At 37.7% G+C, this 12215-nt stretch overlaps 1 protein-coding gene across 1 annotated transcript; it reads left to right on the top strand.

Moving 5' to 3' along the window:
- The first annotated feature begins 351 nt into the window (after positions 1-351).
- Positions 352-6704, top strand: LOC145982422 (heterogeneous nuclear ribonucleoprotein 87F-like). The gene is made up of 4 exons (XM_083115925.1): positions 352-392; positions 4625-5061; positions 5435-5572; positions 6637-6704. The coding sequence occupies exons 1-4, from the start codon at positions 352-354 to the stop codon at positions 6702-6704; spliced, it is 684 nt and encodes a 227-aa protein (XP_082972051.1).
- The last annotated feature ends 5511 nt before the right edge of the window (positions 6705-12215 follow it).

The raw sequence follows: 12215 nt of genomic DNA, 5'->3' as shown, positions 1-12215 counted from the left end.
AAGTCAAAACGGTGGCCATATTGAGCATGTATTTCAGTAGTACGTTTTTCCAAAATGTAACCTGTGTGTCATTTATGTTTCATTGAGAGATTCTTTATAATATAGTTTTTATTCAACAACAAAATGGTGGATCATATCGTGCGCCACCCTGTAAATAACATAAACTCACTTCTCTCCCCATCATCACCACCCAAAAAACCATTTGCAGTTTTCACATACAAAGGTAACTCCATCTTCCTCAATGTTTACACAGTCCTCATGTATCCACTCGCTGCAATTCTTCTGTGTTCCATTTGGACGGGAAGGGGATTCTAGGCTGTCCCGTGTACCGCCCTTCGGTTTTTGGTAAACATGACTGAGGAGAGAAACACGCCTTCCAATAATCCAGAAAAGTACAGTATGTTTTTTGCATGAAATTGATGTATTGTGCATTATGTTGCCCATCATTTCAAAGTCGTAAGCACAAATATTCTAGAGCAGTTGTTCTCAACCTTCGTGAGCCGCCGAGCCGGTAAAATCGTCTTTCTTTCTTTTTTCCTTTTTAAGTAGATCACAACAATTTTACTCATAAATGTGTTTTTATTTTATTTTTTAAACTATATGTACCCTTGAATTTTAATATTGTAAATAATTTATGGCATAATCATAGATAGTATTAGTTCAGTTACGTCTAGCCTTGTTGACAAATATAAAGTTTGTTTTAAATTAGATGAGAACAAGTTGATCTAATGGAATATTTTATTTTGGTTTGATTGATTGATTGATTTGCTTTATTTTACTCCGCATCTTGTGCCACTTTTGGATAATTTGCAAAGATGGAGATGAGTGATGATGATGAAATTGATGAATGGACACTCACAAACATACATGCCCAGGCCGAGATTCGAACCCGGGGCCCCTAGCGTCGTAGCGCGATATGCTAACCACTCCGCCACGGGGGCCGGCTCTTTTAGTTTGCTAAGTGGTGATTTTCATTGGCATGCTCCATTTCGGACACCGAGAAATTAGAATTAATCAGAATATCCCCACTTCAATATATTTGTTGATGAATATTGCTACGCATACTAAATTGACAGTGCTGCTCGTCTGTCAACCTTAAAATTTGGAAAGTAACGCCGATGCCCCTTCCCCTGGTTAGATCGTTTCGATGATCTGTCAACGCAACTGTCGCGAAAGCAAATTCTGTTATCGCAGTCGAACTCAAACGGGAGGGAAAGATCACATTTCCAGGTGGTTGCCAGCTTGTGCTGCAAGTCGCTTCACCCTCTAACTCGGAAAAGGCCCAACTGTTAAAATTCAAATTTGGAGGCTGCACGGGTGAATGCTCCGAGCTTTAGAAGGAATTCTAAGTTATGGTTGGTGTGGTATAACATTCTACTACCTAAAAAAAAAAGAACAAATGAAATGATGTTCCTGCTGTTGATAATGATATTACTACTACTACTACTACTACTACTACTACTACTACTACTACTACTACCACCACCACCACCACTACTACTACTACTACTACTACTAATAATAATAATAATAATAATGGTAATAGTAATAATGATAATAATAAAAATTTTGGGCTGTGTAACAATTAACACAGATTGTTATTTCAGTTCAAACTGCTCTTGCTGATACCATTCGTGGAAGGTCTCCTTCAAATAAAATGGCGTGGGATCGGCCTTAGTTGCGTACGAGCACGGAGGGGTGGGGTCTATTACTGTTCGCAGTACGAGGTGTAAACTAGCTAGAAAATCAAACATTACGTCCAACGCTCGAATTCTTCGGAATCCTTGACCAAGGGCACGAAAGGTTCAGCCGCTGATGCCAATTATCCGTTTCGTAATGGTTCCGAAAGGTAGGAGAGACAAAAAGAATGCCAATCGCTCTGGGACCTCCCCTACAAACTTACGGTGGTAGCTGAAAACACGATCGGAATGCAATGTCGAGGCAATGGTCTGCAACCACTCCACATGCCAAGTGGAGGAAACAGCATCAATCTGAGCTGTGGGAGGAAAGAGAGGATCAAACCACAATTCCAATGATTATGGGAATTCGATTTGTTTTTTGTTTTTCTTCTTTCTCTTCCTGGCATTCTTTGACATTCGAATTGTAATTTCGGGTTAGCTCTTGCTCCAATCTCTTGCGGTGTGGTGTGGTGGTGGCTGCAGAATGTAGCCTCGGTTGCAACTCATTACGGCTCTGAACTGAGCTTTTAGATTAACAGTCCAATTGAAATTGCTCTTGCCTGTAACGTTTACCCGATCCTCTCGTCACGACCGCAGTTTGTTTCAATTTTTGTAACGGTATGTAGTGTTAACCCAGCCATCGAACTACACTCAAAAGTTATTGTTTCCAGATCGGTCTGTAATGTCCTCTTCAATATTTATACCGTTTCTGATTACAGTTTTAAAATTTTCTATCGTCCGTTACCATAGAGTTCGTAACATTACGTATGTCCTATTTTTTATTGTTGATTATCCCTATGCAATAAAAACTATATATAATAATCCTGTAGGAACAATTAGAGTAGATGGCGAACACTCAGGTGAATTTGACATTGAAAAAGGCATAAAACCAGGAGACAGACTCAGTCCAATCCTATTTAATGTCTTTTTAGACGAAATTGCTAAAATATGCAAACGAGGAACACATAGTACGAAAATAGGTATGTGGAGATTAAGACCAGTATATATCCAAGCACTATTATATTCCGATGATATCGTACTGATACCAGATACACCTGAGAGATTTCAGCAAGCAGTGAAAGAATAGTATGAAGAACTTAAAAGGAAAGGCATGAAGATTAATATAGAAAAGAGTAAGATCATGCGGGTAACTAAAGAGGACAAGGAAAATGAAGCCCTAAATATAATATGTAAAGGGAAACAACTAGATAAAGTAGAAACATATGAATACTTAGGAACTATAATAAGTAGCAGTGGGAAAATTGATCAAGAGATAATGAATAGGACAAAGAAGCCAGCATCAGCATGTTATCAAATGAGTAATACTTTAGTGGGAGAAAGAGAGATCAAACAAAAATGCAACTCTACAACTTGTAGTTCCCATCAAGGGCTATGGCACGGAGAGCTTAGCACTCCAAGATAAACATTTAAGTAAATTTCAAGCAATAGAGATGAAATATCTCAGAAGAATAGTGGGGAAAACTCGAAGAGACAGAATAAGAAATGGAAGAATAAGAGAAGTGGTAAAACAAAAGAAGACAATGAATGAAGATAGAAAAGCCAAGCAAGTGATGGAGATGAGGGTTGTAATGACAGAATCACTACAAGATCCTTTTTTATTATTAGTTTTTAAGTATGTTCAATGTTATTCTTTTTAGTGAGAGCTATACTTCTATTTTATGCAGTTTCCAATGTAAATTGCTGTAGGGATGGCCTACGTGACGGTGAAAGAAAGCTTGCAGACAGCTGTTAGTTTTAAAATCTTGTCCTTTCAACCTGAGAGAGGGTGTTGAAAAAAAAGTTCCGATTACTGTTTTTTTTCGAATCGCCTATATAAGAGAACCGATTGAGTAACGGGGGTTGGCATTCTTACGTTTTTTTGGCAAAAGGGGAGTGGAAAGTTCTTTCGGTGCCGGTAGAGTGGCGGGGCTAGTCAAATGACTAGCGGTCAAGGATCAACCATTTGCTTTCATCGAAATAAATAAATAAGTCCACGCATTTTTTCTTGGTTCGTTTGGTGACAAGCCAACGCTTCGTTTTTGGTGGACATTTGTTATTATTATTAGAGAAACGTCGTATCCGAGAGAATCAAGGGACACGTTTAATTTCAAGTACAGTATATGTCTATGCGTGTCCGTAAAGCTAAGTAACTTGTTGCGCGGAATTATTAGTTTAAATTTGTTGATTTGACACTGTACGTTTTTTATTTAATCTGGGATTAAAGGGACAGTGACAGGGTGGAAAAGAATCATAACAGTTTTGTTTTTATATAATTTCAAGAACAGCGCATAATTAGTTGTTGTAAATTCAACGAAGTTTAGTCAATTTTTTCGAGGCCATTTTCATTATAAACTAGAAAGGGAGGGAATTAGATAAATATGTCATGTATGCTAGTGACAAGCTAGATACATTTTTAACTAGTACTGCTGGTCTAGGCCAGCGTACGAAGCTCTCTTATATATATATATATATATATATATATATATATATATATATATATTACCGTGTTTCAATTAAAGAGGAGCATGTCATTTCTTATGTGGGGGTTATTTCATATGTAATTATTTGTACATATTTAATCAACGAAATAAATAGTATTTTTATATATTTTTTAAACTCATAGGAAGACGCAATTAAAGAGCTCTAAGTACAAAGGACCTTTTTCCAGGGCAGCCGAGACCATCCACAGTCCCTCACCTAACGGTGTTGGATGAGGGCGGGGGTGACGAAAATATCGAGGTCAACGATGCATTCAATTTTTTAAAGAACGACAATGAACCTCTACTTGCCTGTAATATAAAGAAGACGAGGGAACTTTTGTTTTTCGATAGTGGGGCTATCCAGGAAGCTGGAGCTTCGGAGATTCGGACGTGACACACGCGTTTGAGAAAAGTAAGGAAAAGAAAGTATTGTACCTTACAGTAGTAAACTAGGAAAGTACTTAGGACACTGTTTATTGGGGGACTTAATTATAAAACAACCGAAGATTCTCTAAAGAAACATTTTGAACAATGGGGCGAAATAGAGAATGTTCTGGTTATGAAGAATCCTAAAAATAAAAAAAAGTCGAGAGGATTCGGCTTCATAACGTATTCAGGTGCGTACATGGTCGACAATGCACAGGCGGCAAGACCCCAAAGGGTGAACGGCAGAGAAGTCGAACCAAAGAGAGCAGGGATTGGCGTAACAGTTAGGAAATTGTTCGTAGGTGGCTTGAAGAATGACGTGGGAGAAGATGAGCTTAGAGACTATTTCCAGAAGTTTGTCAACATTTTTGCCGTTAAAATAGTCACAGACAAAATTTCTGGGAAGAAACGGGGATTTGGGTTTGTGGAGTTTGATGATTATGATCCAGTGGACAAAATAATTATGCAGAAATCTCATTTCGTACAAGGAAATATTTGATTTGATTTGATTTGATTTTATTTTAAAATTTTGGGTGCGTCAGCACATAGGCTATTTTGCACCCGTCACATGATACGGAGTCCATCCCCTTATATTTACAAAGAACAACTCTAACGTTGCAGAACTAAAATCTTAAAAGCTTAAAATGTTCTGACTTTCGTTAAAAGCTGAGGCTGTAAAGGGGCACTCAGCACACACAAGGACAAAAAAACAGGACAACACACACAAAATTATACTGGCCAGAGTGCCAGTCGCCAGAGCCTCGTTCGTCTGCAAAACGCAGTCCAGGGTGTACTAACGTGGAAGTGAGGTTGACAATTGGGTGTACTACGTGGAAAATCACCCCTTACACCCCATACAAGGAAAGAGAATTGATGTGAAGAAAGCTTTCAGAAAAGCTGAAGTAGCAAATCTTCAGAGACGTAGAAGCCAAGTCAGCACAGCAGGTAGCAGAGAACCTGGAGGACCAAGTTCGAGAGGTCTAGGCGGTGACGTTTCTAGAAAGAGGACCGACACTAAAAGTGTCGAGACTCGAACCCAGAGCCAATAGCACCAAGGAGAGAAGCTGTGCAGCAATATAGGGTTGATGGTAGAGTAGGAAGAGGCAGGCCAAGAAACACATGGGAAGATAGAATAGAAAAGATAGGACTAAAATATGGAAAAACTAAGAACGAAATGAGAAGAATGAATCAACACCGGGCATGGTGGATGAGATGGACAGAACGGGGTAGCCGACGCTTAACGGCATAAGAGAAAGAAAGAGAAGAAGAAGAAGATTAGCGCTAAGTTTTTTTGGAAAATGTTTATAACCATTACAGGTTTGAATTCTACAAATGTAATGGCCCAAACCTATTTGTTTGGTTACTTTGTTATGGTAAATCTTTAGCATACAAATATATTAAATAATACAGTATAACATCAGAAATAAATTAGAAAAACAATGTACACTCGAAAAAGTTTAAAATGTGTTTTCTTAGAATTTTTATTTTATTAAATTTATAAGTAACCTGGAAGTTTGTGAACACATGAATATTACAATTTTCATTAATATTCTGCTCTAATCACTGTGAATAGGGTATAAAGTTGACCTTTATCGTTTTTACTTTGAAGTTAATATTTGCTCCCTTCATTTGGAGAGTGATTTTAGTTACGATATTATTTATTTTATTTGCAAATTATTATGATTGACATGTTGAAAAACTCGAATCCACGCTTATTTACACTTCAGTACTTCAATGGAGCCGCAGCAAATACGAACGAATAGGTAAGTACCGGGTGGCGCACGAAAAACCGAAACAAAAAACAAATAAGAAATGCAAAGGTCTGCACATTTTAAAATAAATAAGAAATAATCTAATGCAAAGGTCTTTACTGAAACGATCTTTTCTTTTACAGTAGGTGCTGAAAATGACCGCCTTGTGTTTCAATGCCTTAACATGTTATCATACACTCTGGACAACTCTGCGGCATCAATTCTCGAAATTTCACTACGAATATTGTCCTTCAAGTCTTCTAATGTCCTTGGATTATATGTGTACATTTTTCCCTTCAGACTGCCTCACAGATAAAAGTCACAAGTGGTTAAGTCCGGTGAACGAGGTGGCCACAATCCTTTGCTGACAGTCCTTTCTTTTGTGAATCTTTCATGGATTCGTGAGATTGACTCGCGTGAAGTGTGACAGGTCGCCCCATCCTGTTGAAAGAAAGCATACAAGCGTTCATGGGGGGTCAACTGTGCATAAAATTCCTCAAAGATTCCCATTGTACACATCGGTGTTCACTGTTGTTTCAAAAAATATGGGACCCACAATCCGACTTGCAGACACAGCACACCACACTCCGATTTTTTTTATCGTAAAGAGATTCCTCGTGAATCGTATGGGGATTGTTTGTTGACCAGTATCTCGTGTTCTGGGAGTTTATGTGTCCCGTCAGATGGAACCAGGCTTTGTCACTCATGAAATACAACAGGGGATCCAACAATCCACCCACAATTGTTTCAAGTAGCCATGTACGGTACTTCACACGTTTTTTCTTGTCTTCCTCCTTCAGTTCTTGGACACATGTCACTTTGAACCCTATATCGTGTAAACCAGGTTGACAAGACCTACGCGAAACATTCGCCTGTTGCGACAATTTGCGTGTCGACTTCTTAGGACTTTGGATCATTCGTGCTTGAATATCCGCAATCACAGCAGGTGTACGAACGGATGGGGCTTGATTCTTTTTTGCGTTTGCAACTGACCCTGTAGTACGCCACTTTTTCACCAAATCATGTATACTGCTCTTTGCTGGTATTGAAGTGCCAGGAAACGTATTTGCAAGCATATCCTGCGTTTCCTTAAATGACCCGGTAGACACGTACGCCTCCTCTATTGCGATTCTTTGTTGAAGCGAATACATCTCACCTACACACGTCTGAAACAAGTCTTCACGGCTTTCGTACTGACAACAATAAAGTATACATGGTTGCAACAGCTTCGGAACAATAGGTGGGAGAAAATAAACATCCTGTACACGGCCGGTTTTTCATTTGTTGTTTGTATGCTCGTGGCGGGGTTCGGTTTTTCGTGCGCCACCCGGTATTACACACATATATTATTTTATAATACATAGCAAATTCATTTGAAAAACAGAAAGATATATACCTACTCATTTAAATTAATGACATATTACAGACAAATTTGCTTACGACAGATCTAATAAAGGATGCTAATTCAGCACAAAATATCTCATGTAGTGAAAATCCTAGTAAGAAGTTTAAATAGTTTCTATCAAAACTGTAAACTTAATAATAATTTAACTAATAAATTCATGTCAAATAGTTTCCAACAAAGCAGTAGTTGACCACCGGTTCTATCTAAAGACAAAATGAAAATATTTCACAGATGTGTAACTTAATAGACCAGTGAAAATAAAATGAACATAAAGGTATCAAATCAGAGACTAAAAATGTCATAAATACAAACTATCTCATACAGTGACTAAACGTTGAAAATAGTTGTATCTACATTAAATTAGATTAATGAATTTACCTTTGCACTTTAATTCCTTGGTAAAGTAATGCATAATATTAAATAGCACGATCTTACTCATTATTTTGCATTAACTTTTTTTTAACAAATGATGCTTGTATACTTGTACGTACACATACTCTACCTCTGTTCAATCTACACTTGAATTGTGGAAAGCTTATATTAGCTTAAATATTTGAATATTTAATTTCAATTTGAGCAAGCTTTTGTACATTACACTGAAGTCATGCTATTTGCTGCTGTTTCTATAATACTGCACATTGGAAGGTACTGTTACTGCAGTAAGGAAGTTTCTTCACGTATTGAATAATTATTTCCGTTTTGAGAGATTCGTTTGATATGATTTTTTATTAGTCCACTTCATGTGCAGAAAGTTTAATCGGGACTGGATTCACATTTTAAACTGGGTTTACCCATAGTATGGAACCCGCACCGCTTTTAATACCAGATGATAGTCTGAGCATACTCGGCCACTACATCCTTCCTGTTCTCTGTTTCTCGCAGATTCTTCATTTCCATTACCTCCTTTAGATCTTAGAGTCCAAATTTGTAGCATGAAGCAATGAATAGTTCCTAGATAATGAGACGTTGCTCAATATTAGTAAAAATTTCTAAGAGAAAACTGACAGACAAGCTTTGGAAATTGTACAGTTAAATTCAAATACGAGTATATATGTTGAAGCAATTTGTCCATCACTATTTCCCTAGACTTTTCCATTGCACCCTATGAACTGACGATGTGCTTTTATATTGGGGTGTTAGGGTGGGTAGCCTTTGTTTCGATTTTTGTAAACCCACATTACTCAAAACAAAATGGATGTATCGTATTTCACGGTATAATCGTCATCACCGCATAATCGTCGCACCCTGGTTTTTCGGTTAAAAAATTAGTTTGTAACATTTCTTCCCGCTATCGTTCTATGATGCAGCGCAGAATATTTGGACACAGAAGATTAAATTTTAGAAGTTCATACTTCGCAACACTGTAGTAAATTTTCTCAAGTGTAATATTTAAACTATAATGTGCAAATCAATAGATAAGATAGACTAAGTTCTGTTCAAAATTTCTTCCTTGCTATTGTTCGTTACCGAATTCCATCCACCAAACACTTACAAAAGCCCATTCTTCTGAAAATTTTAAACATCCAACCTCCTAACTAAATGGTATGTACCATCAGAAGTAGCCGCCTTCTTCAGGAAATTCCCTTTCGAGTGACATCTCGCACAAGAAGCACTTAACTTTCGGTTCTCAGAAACCAAGGTTATGTCTCATACAGTGTTTCGTACTCTACAGACTACCTAGCCAATTAAAAAAAAACCGGCACCCGTGGCGGAGTGGTTAGCACATCGCGCTGCGACGCAAGTGGTCCCGGAATCTCGGCCTGGGCATGGATGTTTGTGATTGTCCATTCATCAATTTCATAATGTCATCACTCATCCCCACCAAATGTGGCACAAAAACCAAGGTAAAATAAAGCAAATCAATCAAAGCAAACCAATTCAACAAGTTAACAGGCCAAATAAACATTTTTGAAAATCAGACTCGGTTTAAAAAACTGTTGTATAAAGATGTGTAAGGTTTTGTATGTATGTAATTTTTGTTTATGTTGTTTTTTCTTGTACATTCCAATGTAAAATCGCTAACGATGTATTTGGAATTCTATGTTAAATATACAAATAATGAAATGAGTAAATATTCACGAGCATTCAAAGACAGATTAGTAATAAAGGATTTCTAAGTACAGGCAATACTGGCAAACCTATTATTTTTTTAAAAAAAAGCTTCACATAATGGTCGCACTGCACATTTTTGCAGAAAGATATGGCATATAAATCTGCTACGATAATGCGATGAAATACAGTATACTGTGGTGGACAATTTGACTACATGTATCTTTGAACTTGATTGTATTTGCCTCAAATCCTGATTACGGAATCTCCCTTGTGTATACCGCGACCAAGAAAAACTGTCAACGATTCAGAAACTAAGATTTCAACAAAGATTGAGAGTTAGCTACTTTCCCCCAAAATACAACCGTCTCTTAAGCAAACCAGTAGGCGTTAACTGAGTACCGTACGCACCGTGACTTCCTCACATTTTTTATTTTCCACTTTAACGTAATCATAAAGCCTGGCGTTAGACACGGGTAATTATGTTAATTCCGCTAAGCATCAATGAGGCACGAAGACGGCGGAGTGAGGGAGTTGCATTAACTTCTCAGGGATTGGTGCACCTGCTCAATGGTCTCAGCAGCTGTCATCCAATTAAATTCCAGCTTAAAGGCAGAAATGTTAACACCTGCGCACCCCTAACTTAACCCGTAGGCAGAAGTAAATAAGCTTTATGTTGCATCTGTGATATAGACCTGGAAATGATTCTGATTCATAGATGACAGAAACGTCTTTCATCTCTCCCCCCGATGAGAATTCTTACCTCAAACATGCTTATTAAATAAAGTCTAGGATCCTGAGTGACGTTATGAAGCAGAGATGCTGCGGATATCATAATTGACGACACAAATCATCATGCTATACGTCTGAGGATAGTGAGCGGTAGGTAAGGACAGGGTGGGTATATATTGCAGTAGCATGCAAAGGAAATGGCGTCGTATCTTCCAGTGCTTGAGTATGCAAATTGGAGTATGTTCTGTTGAAATGATAAATTGCTTCTATAAATTTAACACGATAAGATGGCGAAGTTGAAGGTAACGAAAACTGATATCTGAGTAATAGTATGCACAGAGAATGAATTAAAGGAGTGCCAAGGATTCCTTCCCCCAATAGACCCAAACATCTTTGTAAGAAGAGGTAACTTTTCATACCTACCAGGGGGTTTTGAACGGGTGTTTGTACACCCCTTAATTTTCTTCCGCACCCCCTTCAACACCCCATTTTCAAAACCTATTTTCAACCAAAACACTATTAAATCTTTTAGTGCGATGTCGTCATATTGTAGCCCCTTGTAACTTGTGTCTGAATATTTACACTCCATGACCACTTTCTTGGAGTGTAACATACAATTGGACGTTAATAAATAGCGCCGATAACGTAAATGAAGCTGTTGATATTTTTTACGGATTAATTTATGACTTATTTGATGAGTGCGGTCCCCTTAAAAAATTACAGAACTCAACATATCCTTGCTGGTTTACGCCTGCTGTAGTGAGAAAAATTAAAGCTAAATCTCACCACAGGTTAAAATGGAAGAAAAGTATTACAAACAAAGAATACCATAGAGAAAAATTCCTTCTGCTCCGCGCACAGGTTAAGAAAGACGTAACTGTAGCTCACACTCATTACATAAAACAGTCTGAAGACCAGATAAGTGCCGACCCTTCTCGATTCTGGTCCTATATCAAAAGTAAAAAATCCCATCGAAGCTATTAAAGTCGGCGCAGACATATTGAATGCCTTTGCAACTTACTTTCATTCTGTGTACGCAGCCGAAAGTGCTAAATATGACGTAAATAATCTGAAAATAGCAATTTCTAACGAACAACTTGGTATTTTTACTTTGCGCAACATTCGCGTAAGCGAAGTAGAAGCTGCCATTAAGAATTTGAAATCCAAATCAACGACCGGCCCCGACAACATACCACCATATATAGTAAAAGGATGTTGCGATATTTTAAAATACCCTTTGCTGCAAATTTTTAACCTTTCACTCGATACCAATACTTTTCCTTCAAGATGGAAAACATCGTCAGTCTGTCCTATCACCTAGTCTCACCAAAGATCAAGCTTAGAAAATTATAGACCGATAGCAATCCTTTCTAGTCTTGCTAAAATATTTGAACAAATCATTTACAAGAGGATGTTAACACACGTCAATCCAGTTATCTCTCCTTATCAGCATGGATTTACTCCAAAGAGGTCTACCGTAACAAACTTAGTTAACTTTACCCATTACGCATGCAATGTACTAGATAACATAGGACAAGTCGATGCAAAATACACCGATTTTACTAAGGCATTTGACAAAATTGACCATGATATATTACCTACTACAGAAAATTGCATCATTCAATATTTCACATAATACTTTAAATTTCTTCGCTTCATATTCAGCCGATCGAACGCAAACTGCAATATACAG

The sequence above is a fragment of the Lepisma saccharinum genome, chromosome 2 (assembly GCF_977018435.1).
Source record: "Lepisma saccharinum chromosome 2, izLepSacc3.1, whole genome shotgun sequence".
Taxonomy (NCBI): Eukaryota; Metazoa; Arthropoda; class Insecta; order Zygentoma; family Lepismatidae; genus Lepisma; species Lepisma saccharinum.
This window is presented reverse-complemented; position numbering and strand designations above follow the sequence as displayed.

What these genes read in the sequence shown, in the direction of transcription:
- LOC145982422 (XM_083115925.1), top strand. Translation starts at nt 352, where the DNA reads ATGACTGAGGAGAGAAACACGCCTTCCAATAATCCAGAAAA. An exon ending in CCTTCCAATAATCCAGAAAA is followed by an intron (nt 393 to 4,624) that starts GTACAGTATGTT and finishes GAAAGTACTTAG; the next exon opens with GACACTGTTTATTGGGGGAC. An exon ending in AAGTTCGAGAGGTCTAGGCG is followed by an intron (nt 5,573 to 6,636) that starts GTGACGTTTCTA and finishes TTTTCCCTTCAG; the next exon opens with ACTGCCTCACAGATAAAAGT.